General features: G+C 42.1%; 1 protein-coding gene across 1 annotated transcript in view; it reads left to right on the top strand.

Moving 5' to 3' along the window:
- The first annotated feature begins 2445 nt into the window (after positions 1 to 2445).
- Positions 2446 to 21452, top strand: part of LOC114225222 (aldehyde oxidase 2-like) — an 80544-nt gene continuing 61537 nt past the window's right edge. The window contains 10 exon segments of the mRNA XM_028124739.2: positions 2446 to 2499; positions 4465 to 4522; positions 6223 to 6319; positions 7803 to 7911; positions 9287 to 9413; positions 10642 to 10661; positions 10663 to 10704; positions 13783 to 13872; positions 16356 to 16436; positions 18145 to 18289. Of these exon segments, the coding sequence (XP_027980540.1) occupies positions 2446 to 2499; positions 4465 to 4522; positions 6223 to 6319; positions 7803 to 7911; positions 9287 to 9413; positions 10642 to 10661; positions 10663 to 10704; positions 13783 to 13872; positions 16356 to 16436; positions 18145 to 18289 (823 nt within the window).

Raw genomic sequence — 21452 nt, 5'->3', positions numbered from 1 at the left:
ATGTTTTATCATATAAAGGGCTATTATCCAAAGTCTATAAAGAACTTATCAAACTCAACACCCAAAGAAGAAATAATCAGTCAAGAAATGGGCAGAAGACTAGGTGATGGACATTAAGGAGGGCACATGATGTAATGAACACTGGGTGTTATATACAATTGATGAATCACTGAACTCTATCTCTGAAATGAATAATACACTATATGTTAATTGAATGTAAATAAAATTAAATTTAAAGAAAGAAGGGAGAGGAAGTTCAATGCTGCTTTTTGATGGTAGATAAAGAGGGAGGGAGGGCAATCATAGCAGGATAGGAACAGGGTTGTTCTGATTGTAGACACGGAAGAGCCTTCTTCAGTCATTTAACAAATACTTATTGGGCATTTGTTCTGTGGGAATTTACTCATTCTAGGATACAGTGGTGAGTTGAAAGTAATATTCAAACCCTCGTGGAGATTATGTTCTAGAAGAGAAAGCAAATAGAAAGATGAACAAATATCCATGTCAGGTAGCAACAAGTGCTGTGGAAAAAATGAATCAGCATGGTAGAAAAGAGAGTGCCGGAGATACTACTGAAGACTGAGTGATCAGGGAAGAGCTCAGACCCACATAGCAAGAAGGCACCAGCCATGCCAACATCTAAATGAAGAGAAGTTTAGGCCAAATGAATAACACGAACCAAGGTCTTGGGACAGGAAAGAATTGCACATGTTCAAGAAGCAGGGGAAGACCAAGATAGCGGGGATTACAGACAAGGAAGGAAGTGGTTGAAGATGCACTTGGACAGGTGGGCAGGGCCAGTCCCATGGGGCCTCCATGGAAAGCATATGTGGTTTTGCTAAGTGCTCTGGGAGGCCGTTGGAAGGTTTTGAGTAGAGCAATGCCATGTTTAAGCAGAAGAATGGCAATAAGAAGAGTAATTTGGCTGGAGCATGAGATTTTTTTTGAACAGCAAAAGTCTGAGGCCTGAAATAAGGACAAACAATGGAGGGCTTTGCATCCTGCACTAAGGAGTTAGGACCTTATGTTCCAGGCCTCGGAGAGCTACTGAGGGTATTTTTAGCAGGAGTGACATGATCAAAAACACTGACCTAAAGGTTATACCTAATTCACAGCATGGTCTCCAACATCTCCTCTCAGGACCTTGTTGTGGGTTTATTCAGCAACTTTTAACACATGGGAAACACCTGCATACACACCAAAACACATGTGTAAACACTCATCTCCACAAGTGTAGGAAGATGCCTGGAACCTCGGCATTAGAATTGTAAAGAAAATTGGAAGCTACCTACTCCATTCGGTTAGGAATGTTTCTGGACTAGCTCTGTGGTGGGCAGGATTCTGAAGCCACATGGGGACTAAGTAGGAAAGAGGATCGTCCTCAGTTAACCAAGTCAGGGGGATGCTAGGTCCTCGCTGTCTCTGGCCTGAGGCCCTGTCACAAAGTGAGGTCATCTTAAGACAAAGGGTTGACTCTAGCAATGGTGTGCCAAGGCTCCGTGTACTTGTGAAGAAGTGTTAGGGAGCAGAGAAGTCTGGCCTCCTCACTTGAAAACAGTCCATTTGAGCAGCTACCTGCTTTACTCTTATGTGAGGCCAAGTCCTGGGCATTACTTTAGCTGAAAGAACAAGAACTGCTTGATTTTTATCTCCTCATATCTAACTGGAGAGCTTCAGAAAAATAAAGAATTATATTTTTCTTTTTATTAAGGAATCTGTCTATATACTTAAGGTGTTTTAAGCCAGGAGATCTTGGTTTGGTTTCCTACTTTGCCACTTAACTTTCTGTGTGACCCTGAGCTACTGATCTCACATATCTAGGCCTCATTTTATTCACCTGCAAAGTGGTTGCTTTGACTATATCACGCTTTTCCAATGGAGCAATCCTCTAGGTATGAGGAAGTAGGGAGGGGCTGGGTGGATGTGGCACCCCACCCTTCCACTTTAGGGCACAGAGTGCACTCATCCATATGTTTTCCTATGAGGACATTTCTGCAGCTAGAGTAAGAAAAAAGTTGGGAAAAGTGGGAGGTCTCAGAAGGCCCACTTCTAGCTCTCTTCGAGAAGAATGAAATCTGCCCAGAATATATTCCTGGGGCTGAGACAGTGTGCAGAGTGGGTTTAAGTTTAGGTGGTTGTTTATGGTTTTCACACTAAAGCCCTCCAACTCACAAGAAAGCAAGAAGAGTGGGCTGTGCATGGAGGGAGCTGTGAAGCCAAGATTGGTGGGAAGCAGAGGAAGAGGCCGGGCCACACAGGTGCGGTAGACTTAAATGGCCACAAAACAGGGAAATCTCCACCCCTTGCCCTGCTCTCTGGGGCTCTAAGCTGCCTGCTTCTGCACAGGGAGGAATTTCAGTTGCTTGGCGCTAAATTTTCATTTCTATGACTGGTGCCAAAGAACATCTGCACCTAGAGTTGTAAGGCAAAATTTATTTAGGTGCAATGCCTTGCCCATCGAAACTGGATGACTTGATTTTCTTTGTGAATGGGAGAAAGGTAAGTGTTGGGTGATACTACTGTGGCTTGCAGAGACAGCAGGAAACTACTAGCTTAAGGGCAATTCTTGTCCAGTCAGGCACAGGAAACCAGGGACTAGGAACCCATACTAATTTGGCCTCTTGCCCACTCAGCCAAGGTTCAGCTTCTGAGAAAATGGGGAGGTGGTAAAGCATCAGGGTTAATCACACATGCCTTGGCATGAGGCAGTCTGGGTCCAATCCAGCTCTGCCATTTACTGTATAACTTTATGCAAGTTACTTCACCTCCCTGAGCCTCAGAGTACCCATCTCTAGAATCTACTTCCTAAAAAGATTAAAAGCAAGATGCTTCTTTCATCTAGTAGGAAATCCCCTGGGTCCTTATAAAGCACTTAGCACTGGGCCTGATATCCTGGTAGCACTGTATCTAGTAACATATCTTGATCCTCAAGCCCAGGAGGACAAGAAATAGAGCTTTGTTTATTTTTATATTTATCAACTTAATTTTTCTGTCGAGATTTCATTAATCAGAATTAGTTGAAATGTAATTGCCGTCAATTTTCAGTCCCCTTTCCCAGGTTGCAACTAAGTTCTAGGGGGAACCTATGTGACAAGAAGAGTGGGCGCTGCCATTGTCGCCCTCCCCTAGTATCCCCCTGTCAGTGCCCACGATCAGGCCACACAGGCTGCTGGTTGACCCTCAGTGCCCTCTGCCAGGCCCGCTCTGCTCATGAGCCTCTCTCTCTCAGGGGAACCTTTCTGTAGTTCCCAAAGCATGTGGCTTCACTGCGATCTTGCCACCTCTTCCAGGGCCCCTCTGCACTCCAATCCCACAAACCTAACTGGCCGGGTCCACCCTCCCACCCCAAGAAAGGAGATAGAACATAGAGTTTTCCTCATGTCCCTTGTAACTCTCTCTCCTGTAACCAGCATCCACAGCCAGCAGCCACCCTACATTTTTCCAAACCTTCTTTCATGAGCTGAGTCCTAACTCACTTGTTCCACCTGCCTAGGCTTTGGAGTCTCCTTTGTCTATTTTCTGTTCCAAATCCCTTCTGAATCATGAGCCCAAAATTATTCTTAGGGGGAGGGTCTACACAAATTCATGTTTTTCTTCTAGGAAGAAAGGAAGACCCTAACATGAATAGCCCACTGTGTCTTCCTTTCCTCTGATGCCACAGAATGGCTGGAGGTGTTTAGAGGACACTCTAAAATAAAGTCAAAGGAAATATCCCAAAATAAGCAAGTGGGAAAGAAGCACCAAAGAAGATCCCTCCAGGCTTCTGAGTGGTAATCCCCCACTTCTCGAGGAGAGGGAGGGAGAAATTCTAGTGTACCACCAGAGACACCCTGAGTCCTGAGCTGGGACAAGTCTCACCATTAGCCGCTCTGCCATGAGTGGACTGGCACACTCAGGGACCCCTTCAGGATGACAACAACTCTCCCCACCTCCCATTTCTGCCACCAACTCTTGAGATCGCTCATATTATCCATGTGCTCCCCACTGGAGGTGTCTCAGAGGTGCCAGATGAGAAACTTCCTATCTAGATGTCTTCCCTCCAGGACCCTGCGTTGTATACACACACACACACACACACACACACACACAGACACACACACACACACACACACACACAGCATCCAAGTCTCTCCCCAGTTTCAAATATTCCAGGAGTACAAAAGACTGAGTTGGAAGATTCCACACACACAGGTAATGGAGCAAACATGAAGAATGTAACTCCCAGTGGGGGTTTACCCAGCGGTGGCCCCCCCACTCTAATCACATATAAAAGCATTGTTGTCACACTTGGTAAGTCTCCAGCTCTGTACATGTATGTGAAACTTGTTTGCCTTCAGAGCAAAAAATAAATGGGTAAATGAAAGTATTATACCCGAGTACCTAAATCAAGCAGGCCACGGCAGACATTACTGTCGGTCACCCTCTCGATCCCCAAAATAAATCTCTTTTCTGTTTCCAACGCAGGTGATAGAGAGGAATGTGGACCCAGAAGTCACTCTGCTGACCTTCTTACAAAAGAACTGGATCCTTTTGATCAAAATCTGGGCAGTGTCTATGTTTGCCTTAAAACTTAAGCCTGCTATGATTATGAAAACTAATCTAACTTCTCTGTCTCCAGTCAGCCCCGTTGGCCCTTGCTGTCTCTGCTTTTGGCAGTGGTTTTAAGGATAGTAAGTTAATTGGGCTATTTGGAGAGCTTCTTATATCTGGATTTAATAGCAATGAAACAGAAGCTAAGCTCTTTACTTCAGCACTAATTATTCCTTTAAGGGCTCTCCAAATCCCCAGGAGGGTGGTTATATAATAGAGATTTATGTTGCATGTACCCTGGCCTGGCGGGAAACCAGATTCTCCAGATTCAGGAAGAGCATGTGTCATCAGAAAAGATTGCCTTTCCCTACATCTGTTCTCATATGAGAGATTTTTCCTGACCATTTTATATTCTGAAATTTAGATCTTCATAATGACAAACATTTTAAGTGGTAGGTCTAATGTATCTCTCCGAGAAGCCAAAAGGTAAGTAAAGAAATGGCAGAAATTATAAATTTATGGAGTCAGCCCATGGACAAGTTTTGTTTAAAAGTCCACATGGTGTTTAGTTAGTTATCAATGCTTGAAAATTAGGAAATCTCATATTTTAAAAACTCAAGATTTTTGAGCTTCTCATGAGAAACGAGAAAATAGTCATTGCTGCATGGCAGCCATCTTGCTGAGCAGGGAGGGACTGCCCTAGTGCCCTATCTAGAATGGGCACAAGCTCTCCAGTTACACGCAGCCCACTCCACTCATTTACATGCCTCTCTGATAAGCATCTGATGTTAGAACTTAGTTTAGATGAACAAGCCTTATGGCTTAAAAAAAAAGTCAGTGATTCTGAAATCTTCTGAACCAGCCAAATGAATTACATCCAATCTCATAAACTAAACTGGCTGGAAGTGGACCACAATTAGGAAGAAGGAGGAGTAAAGAGAGGGGTGGAGTCTGAGCCTGGATTTGGGCTTGGACTCTGACCAAGCGAGAGCACAGGAACACATTAGGTGAGATCTGAAAGTAAGGATGGGAGTTTTTGCCAAAGGCTCAGTCACTTGTTTTCAAACCATAAGACTTAATCATAGGAAACAAACTGAGGTTTTCTTGGAGGAGAGGGGGGTGAGGGAACGGGGTAGCTGGGTGATGGACATTCAGGAGGACTTGTGATGTAATAATGAAGGATGGGTATCATATAAGATGATGAATCACTGACCTCTACCTCTGAAACTAATATGTTAATTAATTGAATTTAAATTTAAAAAATTAAAAAGAAAAAATAAAAATAATTAAAAAACAAAACCAATGCAATACAAATGGACAAAACTAGAACACATTGAACTGCTAAAAATGTGATCTTCTCTCCCAATTACATGATTGGGACCCAGAATACCTATAACGAAATAGGGCTTTTCAAAGGGTTTTTACAGCCATCGTCCTATAAGATGCTCATGATAAGCCTGTGAAGATAAAGTAGGTATTACTTTTCCCTCTTTGCAAGTGAGAAAACCAACAGGAAAAGTTAGTATGTTCAGTATCACACAACTAATAGGATCTAAAGTGGCCTTTAATGACTTCTCAGACCTACCCTTCACCCCCCAAAAGAAGACCTTCCTCACTAGTGACACCCCAGGGAGGCAGCTGTAAGGGGGTGACATGTGTGCCGTGCATCTTTTCCTTGAACAGCCCTTCTAGTACGCCTCACAGGAACCAAGTACACCTGTGGAGGAGGAGGGTGCGGAGCCTGCACTGTGATGGTGTCGAAGCGTGACCCGCTGTCCGCGAAGATCAGGTATCCTACCCAGAAGCCAGAGGCCAGGGGGGCTTTGTTTCTTTGCCAGGCTTATATTCCCATCTGAGCACAAAATGTCTCTAAGCCCTTGTGATTCTGACCCTCCTTAGATCTTCAACCCCTCTGAAAATTGGACAAAAGCTATGAGCTCTCTACTCAGAAAGTACATAAACTAATTATATTTTGCACATAGTTTCAGGGAGATTACAGACCTCCTAAGGCCCATCTGTGTGAGAATTCATAATGCCTGTCTAGAAAAGATTTAGTAAACGCACGCCTCCCTGGGTGAGACGAGTTGAAAAGCAAAGAAGGAGTGTCCAGAAAACTGGGTCCCTTTAAGGTTTCTGGGCTGAAAACAGCCAGATCCTCGTTGCGGCTCAATATACTCATCCAGGGAGTAAATGCTTGACTTAGGAGAAACATTTATCTTTGGCGGTCATGTACTCCATGTACTCGCTGTCTACACATGCGTCACGAGCACAGCTTGTTCTAATCACACAATACTCCCTATGCCATTGCCCTGATTATTAAGGCTTCACAGTCCTTCCTGTTTTTCTTATTCCCTTGTTGTGTTGATAACATTCACAATAAAGGTGGGAGCAGAATCCAGCTTGGGACCTTTCGCCACTAGAGCTTCTGGTCCCCCCCTTGCCTTCTCCTTTCTCCTACTAAGGTGTCCGGAGTAATCTTTTCATTCACCACCTCAGGGTTTGCTGGCCAAACCCAACACATCTATGCATCCCTGGTTAAGAAACCCCAATTTAGGCAAACCATTCATTTTACAGATGAGGAAACTGAGGCTTAAAGAGATGAAGTGACTTGTTCAAGATCACACAAGTTTCTAGAACAAGGACTTGAACCCCCACATGTTCTGGCTCTGAAGATAATGCCTTTTCTACTGCTGGGTTGAACCAACCCTGCAGAGCAGGGACCTGGGCCACAATTGCATCCTTTAATTAAGGGCCAGATTCCAGGACGTGGGCTGCTCCCAAATCCACTGGCCCAAGAAATCAAGAAATAGCCTCAGAACACATGTCATTCCACTGTTGAATGAACTTATCCAGAGATTTTAAAATTAACAAGCAAAAAAATTCTCAAATGTAAACATAAAAGACATAAGTGTACCTTTTACCTGTTATGGGGTCAATATCCTAATGAATACTAGTTGAGATCCAATCATATTCCTGATGACATGAGTCCATTCCCATTGAGTCCAGACCCAAGTGGGTCTGTATGGGCTTAGAAAGTTTTTCTGAAGTTCAGAATGCCCAGGTTCCCTCTAAGGATCCTCAATTCTTACAGATAGTACAGTGTCAGCAGAGAGGACTCTAAATTCTCCTTCCCTGTCACCCCTCCAGTTCCCCATCCCCCAGGCTGAATGACAGGCTTGGGGAGTTTTCTGCTGCCCTTCTTGGGTCCCAGATTCCCCAAGAGGCAGGACTGTGTTACTCTCCTTGATTTTCCTTGTGTTGCTCATATGAAGACACTTCTCCATTACTGCATGCCTGGTGCCCATCTGCTCTCTGTATGGGGCTGCTGTCACCACCGTGGAAGGTGTTGGAAGCATCAACACCAGGCTTCACCAAGTGCAGGTAAGAGCACACTGTAGTTTTCTCACTTCTTAACTTTTTCTTTTTAACCAATGCTGTGTTGACTCTGCTGCCTGGAGCTTCTAGGTTGTAATCAGGTAAGTAGAAGCTTTGGATGCATATTGATCAAGATAATAACACTGAGGTGATTTAAAGAAAGCTGGAAATCCATCCACATTTTATTAGATGATCATCTTTTTTTCTTACTTTTTCCACTTGAATGATAAGCAGGATTATCAAAACATTGATGCCTATGTGACTATAGGCTGGAGTATATTGTACACAGGATATTATTCATAGGATAAAATGTCAGAGGCGAACAAGATAAAACTCAGGATCATTCCCTGTGGCATAGGAGGTCTTGGGAGTAAAATCAGAACTGAGGCTGACTGTACCAGAGCACATGGACAATCATTTCTCCAAATCTTAACTTGAAGCTGGAACACAGAGGCTGGTTTTAAGCGTTGGCAGGAAACACATCCACTCTTCTGTCATTGTCACAAAGAAGGGAGCTAGAGAACTGGAGAATCATAGGTTCAGATCCACCAGGACTGCAGGTGCTTCCAGCAGGAGGAGCCCAGAGAGTCTCTGGGTTTCACAACATGAGAATCAATTCCAGGAAAGGTCAGCAAAGGCCAAGGACCGAGCAGAATTTACTAGAATGTCTGGGGAGATCAGAGAGGATAACACTCTGAAATCTAGAACAGGGCTTCCCAAATTTTAATGTGCTAAGAATCATCTGGGAGCTTGTTAAAAATACAGATTCTGAGTCAGGAGTTTTGGAGCAGAGGCCTGAGGTTTTGCACTTCCTACAAGCTCCCGGGTAGAGCCGACACCACTGGTCCATGGACTACACTTTAAATAGCAAGGATCTAGGACACAGACAAAAATCTTGGCTCTTTGAAAGTAGAACTCCTTTTGAGCCAACACAAAAGAATTTAAAGAAGAAGGTAAAGTGAGGTCAACAGTAAATAGTCTCCAAATCAATCAAAAAGAGGTGGCCCCATGGTCAGAATTAAGCTGGACGAGATGTGGAGGTATTCAAGAAAATCATTTCTAAAACATACACATACTTTCCTTATAATTATTGATTTCCAGACAATTCTCACTCTGGGAATAGAAGCTGCACACTGTTAACTCCCAGTTAGAAGGATCTGGGCATCTGAGCTTGAGAGATGATTATAATGATAGAATATGGCTTCTGAGTCACCTCCTCCAGAGCAGCATAGGAAAGGGGATGGCTGGCCATCTCTGAGCCAGGGCAGGGGTGCACTGCTCAGGCACTGGGTTCCAGCATGATAAGGGAGGTGCCAGATGGGGACTCTGGTGAGGAGTGGTGACAACAGAAAGGCCTGTGATCATGCATGTGTCCTTCTAGGAGAGGATTGCCAAGAGCCATGGCACCCAGTGTGGGTTCTGCACCCCTGGGATGGTGATGTCCATGTACACACTGCTTAGGAACCACCCGCAGCCCTCAGAGGAGCAGCTCATGGAAGCCCTGGGAGGTAGGGCTGACATGGAAAAAACCACCACACGCTTCAGGCTGCTCCACCCCACTCACAAGGTCATCTCAGCCCCACTCAAGGGCCCCCTGGTTGTTTCTAAAGTAGCTACAGCTCACCCAGGAGCAGAGAAGAATGGCAGAGCACTTGCTGGAGAGGCCACACACACCTCGTGACACCTGAGTTCTCTATCCATTGACTTACTTGGCTGCCTTCACTGGGTCTGTCATCACCGTGTCACCAACTAGGTCAGTTAAAACAACAGGAATTTATTCTTTCACAGCTGTGGAGGCTACAAGTCTGAAACCAGGGCGTCAGCAGGGCCGTGCTCCCTCTGAAAGCTCTAAAAGAGGACACCTCCTTGCCTTTTCTTTGCCTCTGGTGCTTGACAACCAACCTGGCATTTCTTGATGCATTGCTCTAGTCTCTGCCTCTGTCTCCTCATGGGCTTTCTCCCCTGTGTCTGTGTCCAAATTTTCCTCTTCTTATAAGGACACTAGTCCTTATAAGGATTAGGATGGACTCTAATCCGGTATGACCTCAATTTAACTTGAGTATATCTGCAGAGGTGCTATTTCCAAATAAGGTCACATTCATAGGTTCCAGGTGTCAGAACCTCAACATATCTTTTTTGGAGGACACAATTCAACCCACAACAGAGCCCTTCACATATTGAAAGGACACTTTTAAATTTAAAAATGAGTTTAAGTTACTAGAGAGGAGTACCTACTCATATCCCTTTTGCAGGATCAATAAACACCATTCTCAGGTGTCAACAGTCTCTAAACAAGTCATCTGTTAGATACACAGATTCTTAGATGGAGACCTGAAGGGTGAGCACAGACACCCTGTAATCTACCAGTTGCTTCCTTTGCTCTCTCTGCCCCATTACAGAAAATCATACCATGCCTTAGAACTTGCCTATGTTTTCTTGTTTTAGGATCCCCTGTATCTTACATAGACACATGTTGAATGAATGAATAAACTAATAGATGGATGCAAGTGAGCTCACCAGATGGATGATCATCTGCTTTAGGACAGAAAATAAAACTGGGATTGATGTGGTCGGAAGGTTCATATTCAAAGAAGAGGAAAAAAGCATTGGACAGTCTGGCAGATATTTAAACACTCTCAAAACAAACAAACAAACAAAAAACTAGGTCTGTTTTAACTTTGGAAAGAAACTAGTGAAAATAAAGCCTACTGATAAGCATGCTTCTTCTCTGATAAGGTAATCTGTGCCGCTGCACTGGGTTATCAGCCAATTCTCGCAAGTGGAAGGACCTTCTGTGTGGTGAGTAGGTGACTGGGGACACCCTACAGAGCACGAATGACAGTGACAGCTGGTCAAGGCTGGGAATACAGGGGTTGAACTGTTTAGATCATCTAAACAGACTATAAGGGAGGCTATGTGAGTTAGTCTCAACTGACTCCTGAGAATTTTAGCTATTTTTTGAGGATAGGGTGAAAGTTACACCACCTCTGGTGTTGCACACCCCACCACAGAGGGCAGGCAGGTGATCTAAGCAGGCATCCAGGTATCTTCCATGACTAGTTACGCAAGGCACCAGGACAGCACAGGTAGTAGGGTTCCAGCAAACCCAAGGAGACAAGAAAAGGTGTGGAATTGGCTTTGGGGAGGCAAGGGTAGTTCCAAGAATTCAGACTGGCTGGGAAAGTGTAAGCAGGTAAAGAAACCAAATATGCAGTGTAGAATCCAAAATTCAACCCCAAGTACAAGAGCACAGGGAGTTTCCGTCATAAAATGGGGTGATGGACACCTGGGTGGCTCAGTCGTTAAGTGTCTGCCTTCGGCTCAGGTCATGATCCTGGGGTCCTGGGATCGAGTCCCACATCAGGCTCCTTGCTCAGAGGAAAGTCTGCTTCTCCCTCTGCCTGCCGCTCCCCCTGCTTGTGCTCTCTCTCTCTCTGACAAATAAATAAAACTTTTTAAAATAATAAAATAAAATAAAATAAGATAAAATGTGGTGCTTCACTGGGCTGCTGTGAAGATCAAATGAGAAATCATTGGCAAAGCATGTAGCAAAGTTCTGGCTGGCACTTAGTGGCTACAGTTTACTGACGGTGCTGTTGAGGCAGGATGGATGTGGGCAGTACTGCCCTTATTCCCAAGCAAGGGGGACTCCACATTTGGAAAGGCCCCTTGCTGGTCCCTCCTCCAGCCATTCTCAGGAGACAATGGAGCCAAGGTGACTTGTTTAGCTGGACCCTTCACCCTTTTCTAGACCATGCTCCAGATTTGGTCTTGACCCCATTCCCAGGCCTAACACCAACCTCTTCCTGAGCCCATCTTCCTAGGGCAGATCATAACAGCCAGTGTGTACCCCCTAGGTTAGAGGGCAGCCAACAACTGGCTGTTTCTGGAAAGAGTGGATGGAACTAAGGCATTCAGGCCGGGAGGTTCACACAGGTGTTTGAGGCCCCTCAGTTCAGAACAGAGCCAGGGTGGGAAGAGGAGGGCAGCAGGCCAAGGCCGGGGCATCCATTTATACTTTTACCCTCGCTCCACAAATAGCAGAGGTGGGCCTGGAAGTGGACCAGCAGGTGTATCCCTCTCCCCAGAGCCAGGAAGCCCCCGTAGGCGCATGTCCCAGACTTCTGCGGCCACACGGGGGAGCCAAAGTTGATAAGCTGAGAAATAAAATGAATAGCTTGTAAACCCATTAAATTGCCAGTGTAAGTGAAGCACTTGTCAAATATGAATAAAGGAAGTTAAAGGAAACCTCCCTCTCTCTGGAATATGGATGTTATCCACCTTTCCAGGCACAGACTCTGGGGATAAAGGCAAAAATGTGGTCAGAGATCCACCTGCAGCCAGCTAGCCCCAGGGACTTTAATGGGTGAAATAAACTGGGCCCCAATGGAAATACCCGAGGCTCACATCTACTAGGTCAAGAGAAGATGGGCTGTTTCTGTTATAGTTGATTCATGGCCCGTCGTGGATGCTCTCAGAGCTCTGAGTAAGAGAGGAAGCTCTGGTCGCTGGGCCCAGACGGTTTTGCTTCTTGGACAGTTAGGAAGATGGCAGCCTGAGGCATTTGGGCAGAGAACTGGGGTATCTGAAAGAAAGTATTTTACTAGATACTGAGGAGAAATTATTTAAGGAAGAAGACACAAGAGGTAAATTTGGAGGAAATGGGAAATGAAAGAACCAGTAAATGGAAACCTGCTGTGAAATTCAACTGTCCATTCATTCCCAGTCAGTCCCATGCAGATCCCAAATGTCTAGAAGACCCGGTTCCAAAATAGGTTTTTTTCTCCATCTTTCTTTATTTTTTTCTTTTCTTTTGTCTGAAAGGTCCTTATATAAATGATAACATTCAGTATTGCTAGATCTTATATATTCTAGAGAATGATTAAATCATCATTTCCCTAACAGGTATCATATCAATTAATTCTACCACTAGGAATTCACCTATGAAAAAATTCAGAGACGTACACAAAGCTGTCCATGTAATGAACAGAAATGTTCATATGTTTTTTATAGTTATACAATGAAGGGAAAAAACCTAAGTATATAACAATAGCAAATGTTATGAATATATTGAATATATATATGAATATATATGTATATAAATATATATATTATATATAAATATATATGAATATATGATAGAATAGCCAGAAGATGGACTTTTATATGATCAGCAAAATTATATTTTAAAGACATTTTAGATGTATTATATGTTGACTAATTAAACTTAAATTTAAAAAAAAGACATTTTAATGATATGGAAAAGGATTCACAATATAAATGAATAAATAAACACATAAATGAACAAAATAATAGGCAAATAAATGAATAAAAAGGCAAAATAAAAAGTATATTGTACTATAAATATAGTACATATATAATATATAAAAATATTATCAGTGGAATAGGGTAATTAGAGTTTCTTTTATGCTTCTTTATATTCTTTATTATTATATAAATTATTATTATACTATATATTATATTTTTCTATATATTATACATCATATTTTATATTTCATAAAAAATTTATTTATTTATTTGAGGGAGAGAGAGAGAGAGTGAGCACATGCACACAGAGGGAGAGGAAGAAGCAGACTCCCCTCTAAGCAGGGAGCCTGATACAGGACTCAGTCCCAGGACCCTGGGATCATGATCTGAGCCAAAGGCCCGCGCTTAACCGGCTGAGCCACCCAGACGCCCCAATCATTCTATATTTGAAATAAAGCAAAAGATCTTGTGATTATCCCTGTTCCAACAGAAACCACCAAAAATGACTAAAAAAAGTCTGGCGTCTCATTTAAATTGCCAAGCCTTTCGAGGCACACACCCATTTACCTATTAAAAAGTTTTTCATCTAAAGGCATTTCACTGTCCTAGGAGTCAAATGGCTGTCAACAGAAAGGAACAGGAAAATGCTGCTTGGGTCCTGGAGAAAATGATTCTTCCTCACTCCGCAGGGAAAGTGACGTGAGTCCCTGTTTGTTTCGTCCTCTCCCTGAGAGTATTGCTTAATGCTGGCCCCCTGTTAAACTTTGCTTGTTCAGTGTTGATGGTCATACTCTGCATTACTTTCAAATCTCCAGAGCACATGCATGAATAAAGCACTTTTCATTTGGAACCTGATAACAGGGTGATTCGAAGCCAGGCTCTGATTTTCCCCTTCAGTCTCTGGAAGGATGAAATGAGAAAACATAAACCCACTCAGTATTGCTAGATCTTATATATTCTAGAGAATGATTAAAGGAATCATAAAAGAGGAAAAGACCTGCCCCAACTCTGGTGAGTCCCATCCTTGGGTGGGAAGGGGGTTTTGTGCCTGGCCCCACTCAGGCAGAGCTGTCCTTTATCACCACGTCCTCTCCTTTGCAGAGAGAGGGCACTGCAACCTCAGGAAGGGAGCCTGTCTAAAGTCACATGGCAAGGGCATGATCACCACAGCTGGGAAGTTTAGCCGGAAACACTGCGGTCTCTGGCTTTGCTCTCTGAGAGATAGTAGTTTCCAAAAAAGACCCACTGCCAAGTTCTTAAAGGAATTACTCAGAGAAGTTGGAATAAGGATAAAATAGGGTCCGCTCCCCATAGACAAGGAAATCTGAGAGAACAGAGCTGCCCTTAGACAAAACCAAGCCCATCATCCCCCTGCTGTATCTATTTCTATCCCGCACACCTACCTTTAAGGAAGAAGGTCTTGGCCTCCCACTGTCACCTCATTTTAGTCTGAAGAAGATGTGCAGAGAAATAGAGGGTTATTGCCAAAGAAGGTAGACTGCACCCTCCAAGAACACTTCACAGAGGATCAGTGTGCCTCAGAGGGGTCAATACACTCAATTATCCTCGATTTTGTCATACAATACAATTATCCTTGATTTTGTGGCCTCAGAAAGTCCATCTGGGTAATGACTGGGCTCTGGGGACAACCTGACTCACTTTAACCAAACTCAAAAGAACATGATATTTAAACCGGAATGTGCCCTAATATTCATTTACAGAAACCCAATTATAAAGTGGATCTTATGGTCACTGAGCTGCATGTCCTTTCCCTATAGGAAAACACACATAGGAAGTTCCATTATAATGAGGTTGCTTAGTGAACATGGATGCAAAGCAATTGGATAATCTTAAGGGTAATACCGCAGAAGACCCCTCTCTTCCACCAGGGTAGACCAGCTGGATGGCAGGGGTCTGCCCCATGACTCTCCCTTCTCTTAAAGCTATGTTAAGATCTTCTATTATTGGACCAGCTATTAAGCCCTGGTCTAACACCTGTTTGGTGAAACTTTAATTCCTCAGATCTGACTCTGTATGTTTTTTTTTTACATTTTCATTCTCACACACCAGCTTATTCCTAGGTTTTAAAGACATACCGCATTATTGCCCCCAGGTACTGCCTACATTTCTAATTCTAGCTAATGCAAAAATTGATCATTGAGACGTTGGCCTGTAATTCCTCAATCTGGGGTCTTACTAAGAGCCTTTATAAGGAACAGTTCCAAGTTTCTCTTCTGGAACCTGGGAAGACCCCAGAGAAACAGAAAAAGAGGGGGAGTGTTGGACAAATGTCAATCCATTTCACCTAATTGTCACAAGTTACCCTAAATATACATTATTTCCATTTATCTTTAGAAAGGTTAAGTACCTTTCTTTCGGGAGGGTCAGGGAGCCAAATTGTGGCAGAGCTGAGAATGAACCCAGATCTGCCCCTGATGTCTACCCATGTTCTTCTCCAATACACAGACCTCTAGCTCTGCTTCCCATGGTTCTCCCAGTTTGCTGCATGTTTTTAGGAATGTTTTCTGGGAGTAAGTGATTCCAAAGCTAAAACAGATCTCTTTCAGACAAGATTAGAGTTTGTGTAACTTTCCACTGTGCTTTAGTTTCCTAATTGGTAAAAATGGAGATGATAATTTACATTCTTTATATAATTGTTGTGAGGACTAAACAAATTATTAATACATGTAAAAGCACTTGGAATGTAACACTCCATAAATGTTAGCTATTGTTATTAAAATTAGTGGGGGTGGTTTATGCATAGGCATGTATGTCTAGAGTCATTTTTATTTAAACTTCAGGACTTCTTAGAGCCTTTAGCATTTTGAATCCTGACTTGACTGGTGAGAGGACAGTGGCTGGGGCCCAGTGAAGATGAGTCCCCAGACTTATTGACCTCTGATAATTTCTCATATACTGCCTTGGTGTTTCACAGGGGACTCTTTGAACTATTTCAAAGAATACTCTTTTCCTTAGTATCATATCAGGGGCAAATCAGTATTTCTCTTACAACAAGGTTCTTATTTAAAACTTTGATTTGGTTTGAACTATTTCCCATTACTCTCATATTAGGAGAGTAGGAGAATTATGACTATGTTCATTTTGCCTAATTAATGTAAAGAATTACAATGCTGTTTCTGGTTTAGCTGGGCTGACAAGACCATCTTCTGCCCTTTATAAAGATTTGCACAGAGTTATTTGCAGAAGTTGAGTTCCAGCCCTTGGACCCTACCCAGGAGCTCATATTTCCCCCAGAACTCTTGGTAAGACAAGTTGGGTGCTTTATGTGTTTGTTCAAATGTCACTGATTATAAACTAAGTTTTATAAAACCACCTTTCCTTCCTGCAAAGTTGTCAAACTGTGGAAATATTTGGTCACATCAAGAAGCCTGTCCCCACCCAGGTCAGCAAGCCCTCCCTGGCTGATGCCCTGGACACGCTCCCTGAAGCCTCAGCTGAGGCTCTTTGTTGAATGACTTCGTCATTATGCTCACCGTTGTCATCTGCAGCATTTCTGTTGACTGTCCTAGCCATCCAGCTTTGCTCAGCTTCTAACTTGGTCTTCCAGCCACACTAGTACATTGACCCCAAGAAGTACTTCCAGGGCGCTCCCTATGACCTACCCTTCCCTCTATCAGCATCTCTTTATCCTCTCTGGCATCTAGTGGTCCCATTCTATAAAATACCTATTTCTGAAGGGGTTCTGATGTGTTTATTCACTCATTCAACAAATATCAATCATCCACCAACTTGCCAGGCACTGTTCTAGGTACTAAATATAGAGCAAGGAACAAAACTAACACAAAACCTACCCACAGGGGGTTGTCATCTGGTAGGAGAGACAGGTAATAAGCAAGATAATAGATAAGAGATACAGCATGTTAGCCAGTGAGAAGTGGTAAGAAGGAAAAAAAAAAAAAACTGAGAAGGGAGCTGGAATACTGGCCAGAAAAGATTTCTCTGAGAAAGTAACATTTGAAAAAAGTTCACCAGAAGTGAGGGAGCAGCCTCGACCGTAGGGAAAAAGCAGTCCAGGCAGTGCATGCAGCAGGTGCAAAGGGGTCAAGGGTAGGAGAGCGCCTGCCCTGACCAAGAGGCAGAGCAGGGTGCAGCCTGGCTGGAGCACAGTGAACGAGGTCAGAAAGCCACTGGGGAACAGACCACAAGGACTTAGGCTGCTGACTTTTACCCCGTGAGAAATGAGAAATGATTAGGGAGGTTGGACGGGGGAGTGGCAGGTTCCTATTAATGTTGTAATGGGATCTGGGATCTTTCTGGCTGCTGGGATGGGAAGAGCCTGGTGAGGGGCCCAGGAAGGAACAGTGAGCCTCGTCAGGGTGGTAGGTCTATCCTGAGAGATGGTGGTGTTGGACCAGGCTGCCAGCATGTAGCTGAGAAGAGAGTGGATTCTGGATATATTTTGAAGGAAGGGCAGTGGCCATTGACAGAGAAGGGGAAGACCTCAGGAAGAGCAGGGTATTTTTTTGGTGGGGGATCCTTTTGGGGGGCTTCAGAAAGGATGGGGTATGAGGAGTTCCGTTTGGGATATGTTAAATCTGAGATGTCTATTAGACATCTCAGAGGAGACATCAAGTTCTCATTCAGATCTATGAGTTTGGATTTCAGAGGAAAAGTCCAGGCTGACGATGTTAATTTAGGATTATTAGTATAATTATGATTTTTAAGGCCATGATACTGAATTGTGTTCAATTATCTATAATGAAGTATCATTGACAGGTGCCAACCTATATCATCACTTGCCTGCCAAGAGCTACATATATTAACAAGTCTTAAGTTAAAGAAGTGAATATCTAATTATGGAAATACAGGCATTAGTCAATGAGTGTAGTGAGTCTTTTCAGTCAAATGGACCCCGGGACTCCTGCAATCTCTCTAGAGGAATATACCTCCCTCGGGGAACCTGGAAGGCAGGTGTGCGCATGTGCAGACACACTTGTCCTTTGCACTTAGAGAATGGCAGAGAAGCCATAAAAACAAACCCTGACCTTTTGTGGAGAGAGGGTTACCTGGATCTCCCCTGGCACCCTCAAGGATCTCCTGGAGCTGAAAGCCAAACATCCTGAAGCCCCTCTCATCTCGGGCAACACCTCACTGGGTGAGTGATTACAGCATTTCTCACGCCACTGTTAGAGCCGAGCCCGACCTCCCATCCCCTACTTCGCTTTCAGTCTACAAACACTCCTTTTTAAGCCTCATCCTTTAGAATAAAAAGGTTATAATAGAGTAGTGCATTATAGAAATTATTATAGAAATAATTAGATCATTATATCATATGATATATAATATAATAGTACACAATATGCTATTTCGTGTCATGAATATATGTGATATATATCATATGATATAATGATCTAATTATTTCTATAATTTTAGATATAAATAATATGTATAAATTGTATATATTATAATAATATAAAAGAACAATACAAATATTATATTATAATAAAGTGGTCTCCAAAGTTGGGTATACCTATACCCTGGGAGTATGCAGCATGACCCCCTGAGGTGTGGAGAAAAAATATTAGAGGGGTTTTTTATCATTTAATTTGTCTTATCTTTTTTTATTTTGTTTTTGTTAATTAGTGAGTAGATACAAGAGAAGTTTATAAAATATGCATGGGTATGTTAACAGTGCACACCCAGTTATCACCTACACCCAGTTTAAGAATGAGAACTTTACCAAGAACTTTGAAAGCCCCCTGAGTCCTCCTAACCACATCCCCTACCCTTCCCTTCCTCTCAGAAGCACTCATTAGTCCAAATGTGATGGTCAGTCACTTTCTTGTTTTTACAATTTTACCACATATATTTGAGTCTTTAAGCAATATGTCATTTAGCATATTTTTGAACTTCACGTAAATAGACTGACACAGTATTCTTCTTCAATTTGCTTTGTTTGTTCAACATTCTTGACCTGAAATACACTCATAATGTTGCAGGCAACTGCTAGATTCCATTGTATGACTGTACAATTTGCTCATCCATTCTACTGTTGAAGGACATGGAGTGCTTTCCAAGTTTTGGCTATATGAATATTCTTTTTTTATTATTTTTTATTTTCATTCCAGTATAGTCAACGCACAGTGTTATATTAGTTCCAGGTGTACAATACAGTGATTCAACAATTCTGTATATTGCTCAGTGCTCATCATGGTGAGTGCAGTCTTTAATCCCCATCACCTATTTCACCCATCCCCCCACCCACCTCCCCTTTGGTAACCATAAGTTTGTTCTCTGTTGTTAAAAATCTTTCTTAGGTTGTCTCTCTCTTTTTTTTTTTGCCCTTGCTCATTTGTTTTGTTTCTTAAATTCCACATATGAGTGAAATTGCATAGTATTTGTCTTTTTCTGACTGACTTATTTCACTTAGCATTATACCCTCTAACTCTATCCATGTCATTGCGAATGGCAAGATTTCATTCATTTTTATGACTAATATTCCATTGTATATATATATATATATATATATATATATATATATATATATATATATATATATCTCACATCTTCTTTATCCATTCATCTATTGATGGACACTTGGCTTGTTTCCGTAATTTGGCTATTGTAGATAATACTGCAATAGACATAGGGTGCATGTATCCCTTTGAATTAGTATTTTTGTATTTTGGGGGTAAATACCCAGTAGTGCAATTACTGGATCGTAGGGCAGTTCTATTTTTAACTTTTTGAAGAACCTCCATACCGTTTTCCACAGTGGCTGCACCAGTTTGCATTCCCACCAACAGTGCGCAAAGGTTACTTTTTCTCCACATCCTCACCAACACCTGTTGTTTCTTGTGTTTTTTATTTTAACCTTTCTGACAGGTATAAAGTGATATCACACTGTAGTTTTTATTTGCATTTCCCTGATGATGAGTGATGTTGAGCATCTTTTCATGTGTCTGTCAGCCATCTGTATGTCTTGTTTGGTGAAATGTCTGTTCATGTCTTCTGCCCATTTTTAATTGGATTATTTGGTTTTTGGCTGTTGAGTTGTAGTTCTTTACACATATTGGATACTCACCCTGTATTGAATATGTCATTTACAAATATCTTCTCCCATTGAGTAGGTTGCCTTTTTGTTGCTTGTTTCCTTTGCTGGGCAGAAACTTTTTATTTTGATGTAGTCCCAATGATTTATTTTTGCTTTTATTTCCCTTGTCTTGGGAGACATAGCTAGAAAAATATTACTACAGATGATGTCAGAGAAACCACTGCCTGTGTTCTCTACTAGGATTTCTATGGTTTCAGATCTCACAGTAGGTTTTTTTAATCCATTTTGAGTTCATTTTTGTGTATGGTATAAGAAAGTGGTCCAGTTTCATTCTTTTGCATGTTGCATGTTGCTGTCCAGTTTTCCCAACACCATTTGTTGAAGAAACCATCTTTCTCCCATTGTATATTTTTGCCTCCTTTGTTAAAAGTTAATTGACCAAATAATTGTGGGTTTATTTCTGGGTTTTCCATTCTGTTCCATTGATCTATGTGTCTATTTTTATGCCAATACCATACTATTTTGATTACTACAGCTTTGTTAATATAATTTGAAGTCTAGAATTGTGATACCTGCATTTTTTTTTTCTTGTTCAAGAATGCTTTGGCTATTCAGGGTCTCTCATGGTTCCATACAAACTTTAGGATTGTTTGTTCTAATTCTGTGAAAACTGCTGTTAGTATTTTGATAGGGATTGCATTAAATCTGTAGATTGCTTTGGGTAGTATAGACATTTTTACAATATTCTTGTAACTCATGAGCGTGGGATGTCTTCCCACTTCTTTGTGTCATCTTGAATTTGTTTCACAAGTGTTTTATAGTTTTCAGAGTACAGGTCTTTCATCTCTTTGTTTAAGTATATTCCTAAATATTTTGTGATTTTTGGTGCAATTGTAAATGGGATTGCTTTCTTAATTTCATTTTCTGCTGCTTCATTATTAGTGTATAGGAATGCAATGGATTTCTATACATTGATTTTATATCCTGCAATTTTACTGAATTCATTTATCAGTTCTATGTTGTTGTTGTCATTTTTGGTGGGATCTTTAGGGTTTTCTATATATAGTATCATGTCATCTGCAAATAGTGAAAGTTTTACTTCTTCCCTACCAATTTGGGTGCCTCTTATTTCTTTTTGTTGTCTCATTGCTGTGTCTAGGACTTCCAGTACTATGTTGAGTAAAAGTGGTGAGAGTGGACATCCTTGTCTCGTTCCTGACTTTAGGGGGAAACCTCTCAATTTTTCTCTGTTCAGTTATTGTTA

Source organism: Eumetopias jubatus, unplaced genomic scaffold (genome assembly GCF_037043125.1).
Source record: "Eumetopias jubatus isolate StellerSeaLion01/CBP00866 unplaced genomic scaffold, mEumJub1_p1.0 scaffold_3, whole genome shotgun sequence".
Lineage (NCBI taxonomy): Eukaryota > Metazoa > Chordata > Mammalia > Carnivora > Otariidae > Eumetopias > Eumetopias jubatus.
Note: the sequence above shows the minus strand (reverse complement) of the source record. Positions and strands in the feature narration are given on the sequence as shown.